At 40.9% G+C, this 22059-nt stretch overlaps 1 protein-coding gene across 2 annotated transcripts; it reads right to left on the bottom strand.

The window, feature by feature from the left end:
- Window positions 1–4268: 4268 nt before the first annotated feature.
- Pex2 (peroxisomal biogenesis factor 2) lies at window positions 4269–20790 on the bottom strand. 2 transcript variants are annotated; one of them, XM_038348132.2, is made up of 3 exons: window positions 20609–20790; window positions 8220–8331; window positions 4269–6457 (listed from the first exon to the last, which is right to left on the bottom strand). In XM_038348132.2, exon 3 carries the CDS (start codon window positions 6438–6440, stop codon window positions 5526–5528), a length of 915 nt encoding a protein of 304 aa, XP_038204060.1. In that variant the 5' UTR covers window positions 6441–6457; window positions 8220–8331; window positions 20609–20790; the 3' UTR covers window positions 4269–5525. The 2 variants fall into 2 exon arrangements, with proteins under 2 accessions (XP_038204060.1, XP_038204061.1); XM_038348133.2 differs by having other exon boundaries at window positions 4269–6453.
- Between the last annotated feature and the right edge of the window lie 1269 nt (window positions 20791–22059).

Below are 22059 nucleotides of genomic sequence, written 5' to 3'. Positions count from 1 at the left end.
CCTACATCCTCTGCTCCTTCCTCTAGTGATCTAATCCTGGGACAGGTAACAGACCCTCCTGTCAGTTTAAGCCCCTCGTCAGAGAGGCCTCTTGGAAGTAGGGCCGTCAGCGCCCTCACTGCTTTCTTCAGCAGGCTCCATCTCCAAGAGCATACAAGTCATGAGAGCAGGCTTTGCTCTATTCACAAGTACATTCTGAGTGCTGAAAAATGAGAGCAGGGGTCATAAACAGTTTTTGAAAAAGTGATTTACTTATTTCCCATTTCAAATCTAAGACATAGATATCAAATGCCTATTTTACAGGGGAATGTTGACAGAGGTTTCTATCCTGCCAGGTCCTGCAGTCGTTCAGTCCCAAAGAAACACACAGGAGGCCTACATTAATTATAAACTGGTTGGTCTATTAGCTCAGGTGTCTTATTAACTAATTTTTACATTTTACATTAACCCATTATCTTGTCTGTGTTAGCCACATGGCTTGGCACCTTTGTTAGCGAGGGATTCCCATTTTGTTTTCTCTGCAGCTGGGTGACAACTGCAGACTCAGCCTTTCCTCTTCCCAGAATCCTCCTGTTCTCATCGCCCTGCCTCTACTTCCTGCCTGGTTGCCCCTCCTATACTTTCTGCCTGGCTACTGGCCAATCGGCATTTTATTAAACAAGTACAAGAAATAAATTTTTACAGGGTAAAACCATTGTCCCACAGCAGGGGAACACATGACATGTTTAAAAGCTTACAAACATTTGTTCAAACTGACTCACTCATCATTTAAAGCAAGGGAGTTGTGCAAGGTTTAGGGCATACACAGAGCTAGAGCTCTTACTGACCCATTAGGGACTAGGATGCATCCCTGAGCCCTCACTGGTAACACATAGGAGAGACCCTGATTTGATAAGCTGCATGGGAGAGAAAAAAAAAAATCTGTGTGTAAGACTGACAAAGGGAAATCATGAATAACTGGTGGCTGAGTTCTTGAGGCTAAAAGAGAGGTGCATCACTTAACAAATATGGTCCAGTTCTCCTGAATGATGAGCTCCGGAGCCACTGGGGAGTAAAAACAGCTACCTCACATTAAACCAAATCTGGCAGTGCCTAGGGAGACAGGACCTAATAGAAACCTCTGAGACTGTCACAGAACTTAGCCAGGAGGCCTCGTCACCTACAGCAAGGCAGAGCTCCTGGAGCAAGCACTGAGTGTGTCAGTCACTCATAAATCCATTGATTACTTGCCGTGCCATTAGCTTGTAGGGCAAGCATCTCACAAGTGAGAAAACAGCAACCAAATTTAAAATGTTAAGATGACACTGCGTGTTATATGCATTAAGACAAGCCACCAAATTCCTCTATCGGGGACAGTCTTGATGGTGGCAGCAGACTGCCTCAAGCATCAGCTTCAGCTGGAGGGACCAGCTCTGCTCAGAGTGCCTTCCTTCTCAGAGAAGCCCACATTCAGGGAGTATTAAGTTCTAGTGCTGCCCTCGGAGGTGGAGAATCAAAAATCCACTTCTGTCTGTTTCTGCTTTGCTGTCCATACCTTTCACAATGTGGATCTCTAATATACACAGCAGCCTGCAGTGAGTGTTGCAGGCTCTGAATCCGCGAATTCAAGAAAGCAGACTTCTAAAAAGTCACAGCTGTACTGATCATGTACAGCTTTGTCCCTGTCATTATTAACAAAGCAACATAGAATAGCAATTATTTCCACAGCACTCCTATTGTTCTTTGCATTATAAAGAATCCATGACAATTTAATATATAGCAGGATGCACATGGTTCCATGTAAATACTAGTCTAACTTCCGTAAGGCATATATCCATGGAGAGGCTGCTGCCAACTTCTCCAGGAAATCAAGAGATGACTACTGTATATACTTCTCAGATTTCATCCCCCTTTAACATCGGCTGCTAAACAAGCTTGTGACACTGTGTGCAGCTAATAACATTCCCTTAAAGAGAAAGAACTAAAAGGCTTTGATTATCTGGTAAAGAACAAAACAAAGAATTTTTAACCACTGAAACTGTTATCTAGTAGGGCATAGATGTTAAAAACAAAATCTGCACAACAAACAGATACTCATCCACATATATTCAAACACATACTCAAACACGCATATTTACATAAGACACATTATACACATAGAAACATATACACACACATGCATATACAGACAAACAGACACACATGGAACAAAAGCAGCCAGAACTATTGGACTGATTGAGTCCAGGAGCAACAGGCAACAGAACAAATCTCACAATTAAAAAAAATTAAAAATTTTATCATTCTGGCAGTGGTGGCACATGCCTTTAATCCCAGCACTTGGGAGGCAGAGACAGGTGAATCTCTGTGAGTTTGATGACATCTTGGTCTATAAGAGCTAGCTCTAGCATAGGCTCCAAAGCTACAGAGAAACCCTGTCTCAAAAAAACAAAACATATATATATATATATATATATATATATATATATATATATGCATTTTATAAAGTACTATTATGGTCTACATTACCATGCCCAAGGTATTGGCAGCTGTATTATGACAACAGAGTTGCTTCTCTAAGTTTATACCCAGTATATCAAAACAATATAAAAAGATGGTACGTGTATCTCATACTAACTTCTATCTTTTCATAGTTGTATTCTAAGACATCCAGTTACTTTCAATGTTTTCATATCAGAAAACTGATAAAATGTTGTTTTTCCCTGCCCAACGTCCATCTTCCCCATAAGAGCATTTCAGTGATCAGTCTGCTCACAGCATGTAGGTTCATGGGGTATACTCAAAGACATGTCAGTGGGCATCTACCCCCATCTATCATGACTGTTTAGGAACGTGCATGTAATCCAAAGCTGGGCATAACAATGAGTACTATAGTTCTGCTGTGTTACTTGGCAAAAGGGTGTCAATCTAGTGGGATCAGAAAGCTGGCAGAATAGAAACCTCAAACTTCTGAAGTGGTCAATATTTTTCCTGACAATAAAGTCAATTCAGAATATCAATGACAATAGTTATGGAAAGAATTCCTACTCTCACTTCTGCTGTGGTTTGAATCTGAACCATTTTCTTATGTGTGGATGGCTGCCAGCTGACTTAATTCGGTTATGATGCCCATTAGTGGATTTAATAATTTGATGTTATTATTGACAGGTGGGAGAAACTGGGTGTGGCCTACATAGGGGAAGCTGGTCCTTGGAGGTGAGCAAAGAACAGTTGATCTACTCTAACTGTGTGCCACGAGGTAGCCATCTGTTCCACAATGGGCTTCCACCATGGTATTCTGCTTTCCCTTATAACTAGAAAAAATGGAGCCAACTGATTATGGGGCTGAAAACTCTGAAACCATGCACCCAAATAAGTCCTTTCTCCTCTGTTTTTCAGAGCATGTTTTTCAGTGACAAAAATCTAACTAAATGGTGTCCTAAACATGTACTTATAACATACCAATGTAAAGAAGTTTGGTATATATTGTACTGGATATATACAGAAATGGCACAAGCAGGGTTTGAAGCCAACTTTATGCCTTTGTCCCTCAGCCCATACAAACTACTGATCAGAAAAATGAGAATTCATGGAGTGAGCCTGTTAAAAAGGGATTTTTTTACATTTATAGTTTTATGTGTGTAGACACATGTACTGTGGCATGTGTGGAGGTAAAGTGGCAGCGTGTGAGAGTCAGTGTTCCCCTTCAGGCATGTGGACTTTCAAGATGGGATTCAGATCCTCAGGCTCTGTAGTAGGCAAAGAGAGCAACTTTACCCCACCGAGCCATCTCGCCAGCCTTCTTAAAGATACTGAACATCTATGCCCAGATGGGAGGAGGAGTTGTCTTGAATTCTTCACTTTGGTATATCAGCAAATTATTTTCAGTTTACCCAAAACAATCTGAGTTGGAGATCATTCTCTCTCTCTCCCTCCCTCCCTTCCTCTCTCTGTCTCTCTCTGTCTGTCTTTCTCTCTCACACACACACATGCACACACACTCCACAGTGCATACGTTGTGGTCGGGAGACATTGTTCTTTCCTTTTATCATCTAGATTTTGGGGATCAAATTCAGAATGTGTGACTCAGCAGCAGGTGCTTTTCCTCACTGGGTCATCTTGGCCAGCTCTGCTGCTTTATCTAGTGGGAACTCGGAGTCCTGAATAACAATTTGCGTCATTTCTTTCTATGAGAAAGAAGACAGCGCCGAGCTGCCTTACAAAGCTAAGGAATGTTGAAATAAGAAATGCATGTTCAATACGGGGAATGAAATACATGAGAATACATGTTGTTATTTATATCTGAAAATTGTATATTATCCTGAATTTTCAGTTTTTCACAACAAAGTTTTATAAGAGAAAAAAGATAAATTTTAGATACATTCTTCTCAAACTGTGAAGCACCTCGCCTAGCCTACACTAAACTGATGCTGCACTGACTCAGCATTAGGTGGATGGACATCCTGAGTAAGCTACTTTTCCTGTTCATTGCTGTATCTCCAGCTGCATCAGCATCTTAAGTGTTGAGTGAAGTATGAACACAGATGGCCACCAGTCCACCACGTCATAAAGTCATGTTTCTAGGTTTGTTCCTTAAAAACCATCTTTTAATATATTCTAATTAAGACTTGAGACCGATCAACACAAGCCAATTTGTTAATTTCCATATATAATATATATATTATAATATATAAAGTACACTGATACTATTTAACATGTGAACTAATTAGATTCTAGCATATTGTAAAGACACAAAATTGATATAAGTACTATTATTTTGGCAAAGTTATTAAAAACAGCAACAATATTTTCATATTATTTAACAAAGGGTTCATTTAGTGATTCTTCAGAGAGAAGAAGTTACTTGACATGCATTGCTACTTTACCCTAGTACCCACAAGACCTCCAGTATTTCACAAAATTACCAATACACTTGGTGAGACCAAAGATATAGACTTAGGAAATAGTGTTCTTCAGACTAGCTGTCCCATAGTCCCCAAACCTCGCTTCTATGCTGCCTTAAGCACGTTTTTACCTTCTGAATATAAGAATTCAACTCTGAAGGGGTCTGCAGCTAGGGGCTGAACCTCTTGAAAACTGACTTCAGGGAAAAAGTTCAGGTAGGAGCAAGACTCTAGAACCTGAAGTTTTAACATAACAGGGTCTTATGATGTTGGCTTATGACGTTCTGTCATTTCTGAAAATAAATGCATACTCATCTCAGAGTCTCAAAAATCTTTTATATTTAGAGTTCGACCTTTTCTATGAAGAAGCATTCTTAGTCATTCTCAGTATTCATCTGACAAAAATTTCCCATTATTCTTGACATTAAAAAATTTAATAGATGATTTTAAAAAAATAACCTGAAGATTTATAAGATTCTCTCATATCATTTAGTTTCCAGTGATTAGAATTTAGTGGCTCTTAGAAAAGAAGAGGACAGTGGCTGAGCAGCACATGCCTTTTCAAAGACACCTACATACGACAATGATGATGACTAATACCAAGGACACACAATACATTTTCCCTCAGAGGAAACAATTTGGTTTCTAAAGAGCATTTACTTCTGACATTTCAATTCCTGACTTCAGTGGCTGCACACTGTGCACTTCTATGCCACACTTAGGACAGGTAAAGTACATGTCAAATAGGAAGCTACTTTTAACACAGTAATAACAGAACACGTGTTCACATCCAATGGTGTGAGGCATTGTGGGCCACTCTCCACATAGAGCACATTCTTTGCCACTGCTGGCAAGCGCACTGTCACTAACAGTGCCAGTAAGGGGTATGCACCAGGAAGACAATTTGGCTTTCAACTTCTGGATATTGATGAGTGGTAACAGGAAAATCAGAAACTCAGCAAAACCATGCCAGAGAAGTTCCCTATTCATGTACTCAAAGCCAACTTCGCGCATGTTCTGGGGCTTACAAAATACAGAATGAATGCCAAGGAGGCGTTCTGTCAAAGTTGCAAACTTTCCCTTCTGCAGGAAAATCAAGAAGTTTATCAACTCACCTAATTTTATGAGTCCAACCACAAAATTCATGCACTGTTTGACTTTCCCGAAAGATGCTAAATGACGGTTTCGAAACAAATCATAACATCGTTCTTCTAACCATTTACCCCCAATGGTGCACACAGCGTACCACAGTTTCTGATTTTTACTTAGTGGTTGGTATCTTGGGTTGGAAGATAAATCATTTTTGTACTGAATATTCAGAACTGACTGCCCCACAGTGGCATTTCTGGAGTAGACGGTGAACCTCCATAGGAAAAGCCACAGACATGCTTTCACTTCTGGTTCAAAGCGAGCTAAGAGCCCTGGCTTAAATCCATGAAAGCACTGAGTAAACTGGGACCACACGAGCTGCTCCAGAGCCTTGTTCAGTTCAAGGGCATCCAGCTGACTGATCCTCAGCACTCTGTTGGCACTCTTCGTCTTCTCCTCTCTGGCAGCCATGTCTTCTCTGGAACTGTCTAGGAAGAAGACAGTTAGGGAGCATCAAGCAGCAGCAGTGTTCTCTTACTGCCTCAGCTGCGGGGCTCACAGGGATAAGCTGTTTACAGTGGGAAAGCGCAATCTTTTTAATCAGAACCTCTCTTTTCTTCTTCCTTTATGTCTTGCTTCATGCCCCACCTGTTACCCCTTCTCAGCAAGGGAATCATGGGTAGGAGGTGAGAGAAAAGAGCAAGATGAGGAAGACAGCTATTTACTGATTGAGAAATATACCTCTACGTAATACCCCTTGGTTGGATATTCTGTCAGACAGATTAAAATCCTGAAACTAACAATGAGGCAGAGTAACATATCAAATGGAGAAGGATAATCTGCATAGAACACAGCAATAGATGGTTAAATCAAGACCACACTGTGATTTTCAGTGCTTTTATGGGATTCAAGGGTGTGTTTTTCAAGTAGTCACTTAATCTTTCTCAAATATACTTACATTTCACTAATAAAATACTAGTGTGTGTTTTGGATACTTACACTGTAAAGTACTTAATCAAAAGCATGAGTAAAGACACATACTATAATAATTTCATAGATACACAATTAAAGAAAGAGATGTGAAAGGAGAATCAAAATAATAAGTGAATTCTAAAAAGTTAATTGATATTAGTTCAGTAGTTCAGTAGGTAAGCCTCAGAAGTAATTTATGATTTCTAATGTGGCAGGGAAAAGCCCATCACTGCAGCAGTTGGTAAACAGATCAGTGGAGATCTCTTACATCCAATGAATGAACCATCAAACTCGAGCCAAAACCCAAATTAGCTTTAGTGTCTAAGTGAGTCCTTTGCTTCACCTACTTTCATATAGAATCTAAACATGTGGAACTCTAGGAAGCTGCGGGTAAACTTGTGATTGCCATGTAATAGTAAAAATGGGGAGACTTTCTCACCAAATGCACATTCTAAGTTAGAAGATGAATAAATTCTCCAAACTTTTTGTGCAGCATGGCTACTCCAGTTACTAAGACAGCATGCATATTTGAAGATGGCTATGATTGTGTCTACACACACACACACACACACACACGATGAGCTGTAATGTTTAATAACGATACTAATCTTACAATGTATACATATATGAGGCCATCATAATATTTACTTCATATATCTAATCCTTTTCAATTGCATAATAATAAAGCTAGGGGAAAAATAAACACAGTAAAGTGAATTTTCAGTCTACCAAACTTAAACACGATCTCAAGCCTTTGAGAGGCCCAGAGCAGTAAAATGCAGAATCCAGGCTCACACTAGGGCATGGATCTTGGGTACATCAGTTGCTGTCACTGGGTCATGGGATCTGAAACCAGGGTTTTTACCTCATCCTCCCTCCACCTTGGTTATTTCACCATGCAAACCACTAGGCTAGAGACAAAAAATGACCCTCCAATTCTCTTCAAATGTTATTATCTTATGAACTTTATTTAAAGGTAGACATTAAATGTTATCTATTAGATAGTAAAACAGCTGAAAACATCCTAAAACAAATTTGTACTTCTTGAAATGAGGACTATCTCTGACAACACAAGACATTTTCAAGAAGTGAATTTCAATGCTGCTCATGTGTCCTAGATTGAATTAGTGGCAGAGACCTTATGCTCAACAAGTTCAAACACAGGAAGCAAAATGAGCCTTGAATAATACAGGTTGCTTGGTGACAACTTGCACTAAACCAGACATGAGCAATGACTCTCCAATAAAAAGGGCATTCTCCTTCTGAGGGAGAACTCACCTTTCCACCTGTTCCTGTGGTTCCTTCTGGACTCAGCAGCCTACCCACAAGGCGGTAGAGAGCTCTCCTGCACGTTTACTTCAAGAGATCCTCGCCTCATACTTGCCGGGAGCTACAGTAAAGAAAAGGGGATTAAAAAAAGACACTTAAGGTCATGCTCAACCTCCCTAGCTATCAGGGAAATGCAAATCAAAACAACTTTGAGATATCATCTTACACCTGTCAGATTGGCTAAAATCCAAAACACCAATAATAACCTTTGCTGGAGAGGTTGTGGGGTAAGGGGTACACTCATCCATTGCTGGTGGGAATGCACACTTGTGCAACCACTTTGGAAAGCAGTGTGGCGGTTTCTCAGGAAATTCGGGATCAACCTACCCCAGGACCCAGCAATTCCACTATTGGGAATCTACCCAAGAGATGCCCAATCATACAACAAAAGCATATGCTCATCTATGTTCATAGCAGCATTATTTGTAATAGCTAGATCCTGGAAACAACCTAGATGCTCTTCAGTGGAAGAATGGATGAAGAAACTGTGGAATATATACATGCTAGAATACTACTCAGCGATAAAATCATTGACATCTTGAATTTTGCAGGCAAATGGATGGAAATAGAAAACACTATTCTGAGTGAGGTAACCCAGACCCAAAAAGATGAACATGGGATGTACTCACTCATAATCGTTTTCTAGCCATAATTAAAGGACATCGAGCCTATAAATTTGGGATCCTTGAGAAGATAATAAGAAGGTGATCTCCCAAAAAAAGATATAGTAATCCTCCTGGATATTGGAAGTAGACACGATCACCAGGCAAAATTGGGAACTTGAGGGTTGGGCAAGACTGGGCCAAGGGAAGATGGGGAGAGAAAAGTGTGAAGGGGAGAACAGGGGGGAGCTCGGAGGAATGGGGTGCTTGGGATATAGGAAGGGTGGACATGGGAGCAGGGAAGCATATATCTTAATTTAAGGAGCTACCTGAGGGTTGTCAAGAGACTTGACCCTAGAGGGGTTCCCAGGTTTCCAGGGAGACGCCCCCAGTTAGTTCCTTGGGCAGCTGAGGAGAGGGAGCCTGAAAAGGCCAGTTCCTATAGCCATACTGATGAATTTCTTGCATATCACCATAGAACCTCCACCTGACGATAGATGAAGAAAATGACAGAGCCCCACATGGGAGCACCGGACTGAGCTCCCAAGGTCCTGATGAGGAGCAGAAGGAGAGAGAACATGAGAAAGAAAGTCAGGACCGTGAGGGAATCTCCAGCTGGCGACAGATGGGGAAGGTGACTGAGCCCCACATTGGAGCACTGGACTGAGCTCCCAAGGTCCTGATGAGGAGCAGAAGGAGCGAGAACATGAGGGAGAAAGTCAGGAACGAGAGGGGTGCGTTCACTCATGGAGATGGTGGGACAGAACTAATGGGAGATCACCAACTTCAGTTGGAATGGGACTAATGGATCATGCAACCAAACCCGTCTCTCTGAATGTGGCCAACAGCGGGGGCTGACTGAGAAGCAAAGGACAATGGCTCTGGGCTCTGATTCTTCTGCATGGACGGGCTCTGTGGGAGCCTTCTCAGCTTGGTCGATCACCTTCCTGGACCTGGGGGGAGTTGGGAGGACCTTGTTCTTAGCATAGAGTGGGGAACCCTGATGGCTCCTTGGCCTTGAGAGGGAGGGAGGGGAGGTATGGGTGGAGGGGAGGGGAGGGAGGGGGGAGGAGGAGGGAAGGAGATGGAAATTTTTAAATATAAAAAAAAATAAACCATGAGGAAAAAAAAAATAAAAAGAGACAGAAGAGAGGCCTGTTCTCACTCACTAAAATAATCTAATCTAGTCTAATCTAGTCTAATTGCCAATGAGTGTCAACTCTTTGTCCCAAATATTTTCTCACCTAACCATCACTCTCTACCTGCTAGAAGCCATCTCCTAAAGAAGTTGGCTGCTCTCCCCTCCACTGGGATTACTTCTAGTTACTTTATCTCCCTTCTGACCCATCAGACACTGTCCACCCTGGAGTCATTCTGGAACACAAGTCTTTCCAAACAGGTGCCCCAGTTCCTTTTTAAAGCACGCCTGCCACTTCACAGCATGTATTTTTTTTCTTCTTCTTTTGCTTGGAGCATGTGTCCCCATTCTTTAGCTGAAAAACCTAAGTACTGGCTCAAGCACCACTTCCTCCTGGCTCTAATTTTGCCTGATGCCCTTCTGGGGTTCCCTTAGCATCCCACTTTCCTTTTTTGGCCTCTATACTTTGGACACAATGTACTTTCTAATTGTCTATTTCCTCTACTACATGGTAAGCAATGACGCTAAGAATATTTGGGTATTATCAGAGTAGAATCAGGGCACCTAGTTCCTGGTACATAAAGACATTTTAGAATTGCTTGATGAATGAATAAATGAACAGAATGAAAGCTTAGGATAGCACATACAAATTCTACCTGATAACTTTAAAAATGATTTCCAATTACCATAAAACAGATTCTTATTTAATCAACCATATTTGTGGTCCATCTGCTATTTATCAGCTGTGTCGGAGACTCTGATATATAGAAGGATGAGAGACAGTTGTGACCTAGGTTCAAAGAGGGGGACTGTAAGGGCATGCTATAAAAACAGGCAAACAGATGGGGTAACTGATTTTCAAGGGGAAATTTAGGACACTATCCCTCCATCCACATTTCTGGAAACAGGTTCCTGGCAAGGAGCTATCTAAGAAGGCCCTGGGTGTTCTGAAGAGCCAGAAGCACAAGAAGAAGCAGAAAGCTGCAAAGGAAAGCAAGAGACGTATCCTAAAGGCTCTAGGATAGAAGCTCCAGGAAAGTAACAGGATTCAGTCAACACTCCTAAGTGAAAAGCTAATCAGATTTGCTCTGTAGACACTTGCTCTGGCCACTCATAGAATAGATTTCTGCTGGCTCTGAGGCCTGGAAGCACACTGACCATTGAACAGGTTGTTAGGTTGATCTAGTGAGAAGTTAATGGTGGTGTAAGTTATAAACCTATCAATGGGGACAAAGAAAAAGAATGTCTTTTTCTGGCACCATTTGACAAGAATTAAATAACTGAGCGGAGTAAAAAATGACTGGATGGGGACTCAGTGCTCTAACATGAGAAATACATGAATATATGCAACCAGTTTTCAAAGTCAAAGGTTTCTATGAGATGCCTTGGTGGCTATTCTGTTAACATGGGACCGAGAGTTTGGGTGCAGATTTTTGTAAGTCCAGGCATTTCTAATAAAATTTATCTAGTTAAACACTAAACGAGGAAGGCAGTGATACAAACTTCTGTTGGTCCATATCTCCTTACAATGAATTCAGCTTTCACTATAACAAGAATCTGATCTTCATACTTTTCAATTGATAAGAGATATGAAAATGTATACGAAAGATACATGTCTCTGTCTTTGTGTAGTCTACATACTCTATTCCTTCCCTGTCTCTCTATTATAGTGGTTTTCAAATTTGAGAGCTTATCAGAACCACTCACAGGATCTGTTAAATGCTGAGTTCCACTCTTAAGAATTCTGATCTACTAGATATGTAATGGGACCTCCACAGTTCACGTTTCTCATAAGTGCTCTAGAGATTTTGAGAACGTCTGGGTTAGTCAGTTTCAAAGCAAAATTCATCTTTTTTTCCTTCCTATCATCTGTATGCCTCAATACTGTATGTTCTTCCTGTCATTCATTTTAGCTGGTTTTCATCACTTCATCTGTAAAAGCTGGTATAAACCTCACTGACTCAGCACGTCTCTTTCTATTAAGTAGTCCTTGTGAAATTCAAGGCCATTGTTGATTCCACAAAAATCCTGATCATTATTGGATTTTGGAATTCAGAGAAAAAGACATTTCCTGGCTCTCACATAAGGGTATCATACAAGTCCTAAAAAGAGAAGCAATCAAGTAAATAGAACTAGGTGATATTTTCCCTAATGTACTAACATTATGTACTAACAGGATGCCGGGCGGTGATGGCGCACACCTTTAATCCCAGCTCTCGGGAGGCAGAGGCAGGTGGATCTTTGTGAGTTCGAGGCCAGCCTGGTCTACAAGAGCTAGTTCCAGGACAGGCTCCAAAGCCACAGAGAAACCGTGTCTCGAAAAATCAAAAAAAAAAAAAAAAAAAAAACATTATGTACTAACAGGAAAAACAAACTAGCACTATTTGATCAGCTAACACAAAGCTACATGGTTGCTTGCCCCATTCACTGCATACCTGCTCCCCAGTGCTGAACTGGAGAGGCAGCGCTCCTAGCCAAGGAGCAGATGAGATGTGAGGCTTGCTCTACATGGCCAGTGCTAATTACGTATCTCTAAAAACTAGGGTTGATGGAGTTCCAGATTAGAGGACATAAGGATCTTCCTCTCGCCACTCTAGAATTCACCACGAACACTGGCTGCTTCCAGAAGCTGCTCATGAAATTGCACTGTGAAGCTGTATGAGATGGCAGAGAGAGGCCAAAGCACTAGGTGAGAAGCTGGACAGTCGGGAAGATATGTCGGCCTCCAGTGCTTCCCTGATACTTAGTGAGTTGTCAGGGAATAGTTTCTCAGACACATAATCTTTTTCAAAATCCTTCTTTCTAGAGAAATCATACTTGAGACCATGTAGTAAAGAGGAATTTTTAATGACTGCCAGGAAAGGAGACTTAAGACTTAACACAGTCTAACAGATCCAATATTTAACAATACTATAAAAAATTCTTTCTTATTCCTTCTGTTATAGTTTAACATTTTTTCTTTGCTTTTTTTCCTCCCTAGGCCTGGCCCCAGTGTAGATTAGGAACAGCTGGGCTCACTCTCCTCCCTCGGTAAGGCTCTTAGGAGACCAAAAGACTTATTATTAAACCGCTCCTCAGCCTTTGCTTCCCCAGATGAATAATTTGTTTCTCTGAGTTTTGTTTTAGAGTTTATTTCCAAGATTTTAATAGTTTGTGCCTTGTTTTAGTCGTAAACCTAGAGCAAACACTGTCCACTGCACTCCACAGTTTGTCAGCATGGAGTGCCTCACCTATATTCTACCCCCTTTCAGACAACTGTGGTGGACAGGAAAGCAAAGTCAAACTTGACTGGGCTCAAGTTCTAGCTCTGTCTCCTTCTTGCTATGTGATCAAAAAATTCATTAGCCTCAGACTCTTCTTCTGAAAGGAAATAACAGCAACTACAATGGACTGTTGAGATTAACCTAGATAATGCTAGAAAAGTGGCTTGGAAACTATAAAGAAGTCTTATTACCACGTCGTTATTACCTTGGCTAAGGACGGGCATAAAAGAAAAGGACTACAAGTTGATTTTGGCAAATCTCATTTGAAAAGACTGCAATCTTCATTATTACTCACAATAATGCCTTAACCTGTGTCAAAAGAATTTGTTTACAGGAAATACTGACTCCATCATTAACATGTAATTGTGGCAGAGAAACTGTAAACATGGTATCACCATTACCTGTGCTTCTGTGAGAGCCAGGCAAGAAGGCCGACATAAGGCTTATTCACAGACAATTTGCCTCTCTCTGGAAGATCACATAAGAGGACTGCTAGAGAATCGGGTTGGGTTCCATCAGTACTACCACACTCATCAATTTAACCCCATCAACACGGTTGGGCCTGTGACTAGGAAATGAAGAAACCTCAGGAACACATGGTACTAACTGCTTTTGGGGTACTTTGTCTCATAGGGCAGGGCACGGGCAGTTCAAGTACTTAATCCTTGGTTTATCAACAAAATAGTATATGCAGTTCTTCCTCTTGCCCAGCTCCACCCACTCCCTATTCTGGCAGGCACAGATCTTTCAGAATACTAGCTTTAGACAAGAGCAGTGCCCAGGAGAGGAAACTGATGAAATAAATATAATTGCAAGTTCAATTAATCTGATTATAGAATCCTCTTCCTTCCACTGCAGCATAATAAGATTTGTCCCGTAATAGGCGTGAAGTACAGAAAAATGCCATAAATGCCTTTAAATCACATAAAATCATTCTCAACATAATGGAAGTAGTCTGTGTTTTAGTGACTTCTAATTCTCTGACAAATAGTTATTCAATTTAACTAATATTCATTGGGCATATAAATGCCAGGCAATCTCCTAGGTAGCAGGGATTTGATCTAAATATTTATTATCAGTGGACTTCCCCCCTCCTTTTCCCCATACTTGTCTAATACAACAGGGTTTTAGTAAATCAAAACTGGCCATGGATCCCCGAATCAACGAAAGAATCTCAAAATACTGAACAGGGACACAAAACTCCTCAGAGGGAAAGATAAGTATCTTTCTTACTTAGGACAAAGGAACAGGCTGTGCAAAAGGCTTGAGATGTGAACTGGCTATGGTCTCGCTGGGACTCCTGGAGATCGATTTCAGCAGGAGCTGCTGGAATGTAGCCTTGGTTAGTTAATCAGTGTGTTTTCATATGTCACCTGGCAGCAAAGAGGTAAGTCATCTGCTAGGATGGAAGCAGAGAGGCCTTTCATGAGAGCTGGACCGCGGACTAGGCCACAGTGGACAAAGCACCTCGGCAGTTAAGGATGCTGCAGGGATGCTGTAGGCATGCTGATCACCCAGAAGTGACATAACAGGGTGTCCATCTCAGAAGGGCAGCCTGATGGCAGCATTCCCTGAGCGAGAGGGAAACTGCTGCTCAGGAGAACTGTTCCAGGACGTCTTCGGTCTAGAGGCTGTAGCAAATTTTTGGAAAACATAATTTATTTTCAATAAAAACTTTGCAAATAAAAAGAAGGTATTAATTACATTTTTGAATAAATAAATTTCTACTACTTTCAGTAAGCCAGTAGTTTCTAGGCTCCTTTTACAGTGATTACCAATACCAATGCTCAACCACTGGTCAGTCCATAGGTTCTTTACTTTCAATTTAGGTAAGCTTTATACTTCAATGTTTTGGGTTTCTTTTTTTTTTTTTTTTTTTGGTTTTTCGAGACAGGGTTTCTCTGCAGCTTTTTTAGAGCCTGTCCTGGAACTAGCGCTCTTGTAGACCAGGCTGGCCTCGAACTCACAGAGATCCGCCTGCCTCTGCCTCCCGAGTGCTGGGATTAAAGGCGTGCGCCACCACCGCCCGGCTGTTTTGGGTTTCTTTTAAACTGATACTAAGTTTTATAAAGGTTGGCTCAAAGTTGAAAGGGTTCAAAAATAAAAGTTATTCTGTCAATCTTTTTGCTCCTGAAAACTAAAATTATTCTGAATTAAAATAATAATAAATTGATAATTTTCAAAATGCCCAGGCAAGTTTCATCCTATTTCACCTTTTAATACCCAACCTGATACTTTTCTCCCTCACTTTCTAAATCACACTAAACTAAAAAAAAAATTATTAACCAAGCAAATAGTCACATTAAAGTGATAAAAATTATAATCTGTGATATACATATTAACATTAGAGACAGATTCTAGTACTTTAAGGATAGATGGGAAAGATGCTAAAGGCAAAGTTAAGAGCAAATAAAAAGTATAATACCTAATAGCGTTAAGGTAATTAAAACTAAGTTGTCAAATAAATATGTTTAAGACTAAATGACCCAGCACTAAGAACTATTAAAGGGTCCCCTGCTGAAATTTTATCAGGGGCCATGCCACACTGCTTTTCTTTCAGTTTAAAAAAAAAATCCTGAAAATAGGTTTTGGAAGAGCAGCAACATATAACATTATGCCTTAAATGACTCCTGTTTTCTTTTATATTTTCACTGCCAAAAATAAAACCTTTATCATCAACATCACATTAAAAAAAGCATAACAAACGATTTTATCTCATTGAGAAAGAAGAAAATTTTCGGGATATACTTTTAAGCTTTTATTGAGTGTGGTGCAAATTCTGAATGAATATATTTTATTTAAAAACACGTTATTGACAGAAATCTATCAATAATAATGTGGGTATTGTCAAGGGCCTGTCAATATTAATGTAATTATGATTAAGAGGATAACATGGATTTTAGCTATAATACCAAGTAACATCTCCTCCAATACTGCTATCAATATACACATTATTATTGACCTGTTCTGGGACTCTCAGTACTAGATGTATTACCATTAAACATATTTGTCAATGCATACTGCCTACAGAAATTCTACATTTAAATTTACAGGCCTGTAAACTTTGTCAGCAGAAACCTCTGAATTCCAATTAATCTCTAAGTTACCACACATGCCCACTTCCCCTGCCAGGTTCTTTTGCATCTTAGCAACAGGGAACACACCCTTTGTAGGACAAAGTCACTGCTATACTATCCTAGGAATTCTACTGATCAAAATGGATGGAACTGTAACTCCATTTTATTTCTTTCTACGTTTCTAAAAGTTTTAGGCTGTAAGTTCATACCTGGAGGTTATATGAGTAATCTCTAGTCGTATATCTTAAGTTTTGAATCTATGTTCTACTACTTTATCTTCTTTGTGTAGTCAGATTTACTGTCCATTGTACTGAAATCAATACTAGCAAATGGGACATGAATCAGAAGGGACTTACTGGATTCCCAGAGAACACTTCAAACATAGGTAAAGCTCTGCTGAGATACATTATAACACCCTGACCTCTAGCACCCTGAACAGGCCTAAAACCCAAAAATTTGTAAGGTCAAATCCCACTTCTGCTGAACTTGCTACATGAATTGCTCTTATTCTGTTGTTACTCTATCAAAGAAAGATTCAGTTTCAATATTTCATAGAGAGACAATGTGATAAATCACAATAATACTCATTTGAATACAAACAAGATAGATACATGAAGTTTTCAAACTCTGGACATTAGGTCTCCAAATTCTTTAGCTTGAACACAGCTCTTATAAAAATTCTAGTATTTTCTTAACTTTTCTAAAATTGTACAATGATAAAAACAATACAGAGTTCTCAAAAAGGAGAGCAGGGACAAGCTTTGTACCAGAGGGGGGAAAATGTATTTTATTCCCATTTAGAAAGAGGAAGAAGCCAAAAGCAAATGGTAGATTTTTCAAGACTAGAATTGATCTTACACACACACAACCAAAACAAACAAACACACTCACCCCCAAGGTCTTGCTTATTTTAGCTACTGTTTACTTGTTTCAGTATCTAAAGTTAACTAAAACGCTATTTTAAACCTTAAAACAAAGTTTCCAACACCTTAATCTAGCCTCACCCAATTAATAAAAAGAAAGCAGCAAGGTTTGCATAGTCTTTTCTTTTAGAAACCTGCTCTTTTTGCATTATACAGAGAGTATGCAGCAACACTAAAGAGATGTTTGAGTGTACACCAGAGGAACAAAGAGACTACGGACAAGTCATTTTACTATACCATATTCTTTGTTAACTGGAGAAACAAACAACTGTAAAGAAAAATGGTAATTTACAGGAAGTGTTATAGCAAAGCTTGGAAGGGGGAGGAAACTGGGACAAACCAAACAACCCCTTCCAATTGAAGACATGGTAAGAGTGAGCATTGATGCTGGAGAAAGCTGAAAAAGGAGCAAGGGAAAAAAATAACAAATGGGACACAAAGATTAGTAACTACAGTTGAGTCACAGGGCTAGAAGTGGCAGAGCCTTGTTCTATACTTGTGCCCTCTACGGACAAGGTGACAATGGCCTGGAAGTATAAATACTTTCAGGTGGCACCAGAGGCCACAGAAGGAATTATTTTCAAAGGCTAAGTATTAAGTGCAGGGATTCCAACTACAGGAAAACCTACAATCCAAGCATGCACAAGCAGCCTGATAAAATACCTGAAGAAATGGCTTCAAATCATTTATATTTTTTTTAAATCAAACTGCTTAAGAGAAGAGTTCCAGATCACTTGAAAATTATTATAACAAAGATTTAATTGCAATTTTTATAGCAAAAAAAAATGGGAAAATATCCTCAAAGAGGTATCAATCATAGAACAGAACAAATTACGATATGATACATAATTGTACCATATACTATTTCCTTTATATTGTGTCCTGAAACCATAATACAGTAGCTGTTATAATCTCTACTTTAAATCAAAAAAAAATTTAAGATGAAGGTAACAGTAAATTTCTGGTAATCACTACAAAATTGCAACACACACAAACTTAGAATGGGTGGGTAGTTGCTGAGCTTGAAGCAAATGTAATTCCACAAAATGAAAAGCAAATTTTTGCTCCTAGGAATCATTCAAAATACCAAATTCATAACCAAGCTTTCAGAAGTACAGATGGAGAAAAAAATTAAAGGAATGTGGTAAATCACCCATGCTCCCATCCACATTCCCTCCCCCTATACATGCGGTCAGAGAATCAGCCAAAGGGATTGAATGTCAAACCTAAACAAAGAGACTTATATGGGTGAAAAATGTGGCATGATCATTTATTATGAATACAGATTTATGTGTATGGTAGATGTCATGCCAACTCATCCAGTGAACACAGGGCTTGCACATGATAGAGACAGAATTACTTTTCAGCTCCTGGCTTTTGTGTTTTAATAAGAAAGAAAAGACAACTTGGATGGTATTTTATCTTACTTTGCTCACTCAGGAAAGAAATCTGAGCTCTGATAAAAGGAATACATATTAAACAGAGTAAAAAAATAATGTAGAAAAAGACTTTCTCACTGTATTGAAGGAAATAGGCTGGACAGACAAAAAGGCCACACTAGCAAGGCCAGAGGATATATAATCCTTGTCCCTATCTCTACTACCATGTATAAAACCACAGTATTGTGTTAAAGGGACAGTGACAGGCTCACAGTCAAGGGGAAATGGAACGGTAGAGGCTCCTCTTCCTCTCACATTCTGAAGAAATAAAAGCGGGGCAGCTTTCTTCACAGAAAAGAGAGAGGAACATGTAACCTGTATTCTGGTTGCACAACTGGGGTGGGGGGGCGCAATCTTAAGTGAATTTTGCTTCAGACATAAAATCTGACATGGCTCACAGTTCAAAAATTACTTTATTGCCCTGAGGAACAAATGGTGCTAGATTCCTGGTTTTACTAGAGAAGTGTTGACCAGCAAGACTGCACGTAACTTTAAGGCTTATTCAGCAACTGAATTAGTAAAACAAAATCATGGCAAGGACTTTATGACCAATCGATTAAGCAAAAATGAATTGCAGTTAAAAAACAAGAGTATCTGAGAGGAAGAGAAACTAGGAATGATGACCCATCGTAAAGACAGAACTAAACTTGAAACAAATATTTCATAAACATGAAGCAGCATTACCATGTTTGCAGATTTTAGAAACTAGGAATATTTAATTTTAGAAAGCCAGAATGACCAAGTGAATGCATACTGAATACAAATGTTCAATTGTCCTAAGAAAGAGAATTTTTACACGCAAAGGAAAGGCAGATCATCTGGTCCAAGATATGAATTAAACTTTAACAGGGACACTGTTATAAAAGAAGACATAAATAGCTGTGCTTGTTAAACTACAGCTGACAGTAGGCTTGCTTTGTCTCTCCTCTGCATGGCTCCAGGAAATTTCTACAAAAGTTCTTTTATGGAACAATTTTCAAACCACAGATTGAGTGCTACCTCTAATTACTAAAGAGGAGAATTAGGCCAAAAGGTAAAATTGGGCAGGGGCAAACTATAATCAGGACTAGAACCTAATTCTTTTCATTTTAGTGGTCTATTATGTTCTGTTATTTTACTTTTTAAAGAAAAAAATGAGGTCCTTTTTTCTAAGTAATTCCGCTGACTCCTTTTTCAAATCCCCTGGCTCATGGTCTTTCAACTGTAATCGTTCTGGATACAAGTAATTGGTAATACAAAAGAGATCAAGTCAGTAAAAAGAAAGAAAAAAGAAAAGTCAGCCACTTCAAATTCATTCTGTTCAGGTTTATCTAAAGGCCACACATTCCTGGAAGGTGTTTTGACTACAAACTGGTAAGGGGGGTTGGGGTCGGGGCTCTTAGTCATCCCATAATTACAAAAAACTGTCAACATGAAAAGCTGGCAAAGGGTGCCGCAAAAAAAAACCTTCCATACATCTGCGCACAGATACCAAAAATGAGTTTAAGTGAATGGGCTCTCAAAAAGGTCGAAACTCCAACACACTGAAATACAAAGCCTTTTTCATGTACATTCTGATTATGAACCCCGAGAGATTTTTTAATCTGAGTTTAAGAAGCCAAGGTACTGCGGCGTGGAGGTGACTTCGGGGCTGTCTGAAAAGTAGCATCGGGGAAAGCAGTGGCTCGCTCCTAGCAGTGTCGCTCTGTTTGTGTGACAGCGCTACACCAGGGGGAAAACTAGGAGTCTGCATTTGTTTTATTGCCTTTCCGGAAACCAAGAGACACACTGGCTCCTTCCAGAGAGACAGGAGGCAGAGCGGCCTGCAGCCCAGGCAGGCGAGCGTCGCACTGCCGTCCTCCCAGACTGCCGGGCCCGCAGCCGGGCGGCGAGGCTGCGCTCCGGGCGGACACTGACCTGCGGGGTCTGCGGAACCTTTCCTCAAACATTCTCGGGCTAGCTGAGCTTTGCCCAGCCGAAGCTGCAGCAGCCCCGCTTCCGGGATTCGCGGGCTTCCGGAACGACGGAAGACCCGGAAGTGGCTGAAGAAGAGACACCGAGCAGAAACCGGCTTCCCGGGTCTGAGGTGAGCCGGCGAGGGCCCGGCCACGAAAAATGCCGAGGAGCCGAGAAGCCGAAGGGCCGAACGGCCGAACGGCCGAGTAGCCGAAGAGGACGGTCCTCGCTCTGGGATTGGTCGGCTAAACTGCGTCTCCTTGGCAGGAGAGTCACGAAGCGGTCAGCGCGGGGTCGCGGCCCGGCGTGAAGAGGCTTCCGTGTCGAGGCCCGGCGGGACGCCTGGGCTCTACGGGCGGGCTCTGGGCCTCCGGGCCAGCGCCGCCGGGTGGTGGTGGGGCGCCTGCGCACCGGAGAGCCGAGGGACGACATTGTGAGGAGGACGCCCTCTCCTCCTGGTGGGTGTCGGGCCTACCGTCTCCCCAGATGTGAGGCCCTGCCCTGCGTCCATCAAGTAGCCCCTCTGAGCAGGGGCTACTAGCCGCCCGCCGTGTGGGGTGCAACCCCCGGCGACGAGGAATGACCTTGACCGGTGGCTTGGTTGGAAGGCTCTCAGGAAGTCAAGTAGAGCCCTACTCAGAGGAACCCATATGGTCCTTTCAATGCTTGCAACCCCGCACCCACCCGCCCCAGCTGCGCTCAGGCTGGTGAGAGTAGTGGGTAGTGGTACCAGAATACGATTCGTCCTCCATCCCAAACCCTCTCCTTGTATTTTATTTCTGGAATTGCTCAGTGCAACAGAGAGTTCTTATTCAAACTGTGAAACACAGACAAAGTAAAGGAGAGAGGAATAAGGAACCCTGATACCATTCACTCCGTACAGTATTGGTTTATTTATAAGGACAGTTTGCTGTCACTTAATACCTAGCGTGACTTCTGTTCATTAAGGAGATCTTGGGAGCAAAATAGGCTAGGGAAGAGAGAAGGCAGACTTGAAACGAACTCCTTTTTTCTACCAAGTGACCCAACAATGTAGATGACACAGTAGGAGCTACAGGTTGGTAGGATGTGGAGTTCAGAAAGGGACAGGAGGAAAGTATCTCGAGATGCAGCTTAGGAACCCCATGGTGGCGACTAGCTTCTTGTGAGTAGTTTGAAAAACAAACTGCTCTGTAAGGTATGGGCATGATTCTAAGACATATCAAAAAGGTATACGAAAAGCTCATCAATTTTAGATATTGATCACTATATTGAAAGTGTTCGAAATTTTTAAAATTACATAACAGTTCCCATTATGTTTCTGTTGGACAGTGTTGTTCAAAAGATTAGATTCTCTTTGAAGAGCAGGCAGTTGACTTGGTAGTGTACGAAGATATCAATAATGTTGCCCTTCTCAGGTAGCCTACTGTGAT

This window comes from Arvicola amphibius, chromosome 11 (genome assembly GCF_903992535.2).
Source record: "Arvicola amphibius chromosome 11, mArvAmp1.2, whole genome shotgun sequence".
Classification (NCBI taxonomy): domain Eukaryota; kingdom Metazoa; phylum Chordata; class Mammalia; order Rodentia; family Cricetidae; genus Arvicola; species Arvicola amphibius.
The sequence above is the reverse complement of the archived record's forward strand: the minus strand, read 5'-3'. Positions and strand labels throughout refer to the sequence as shown.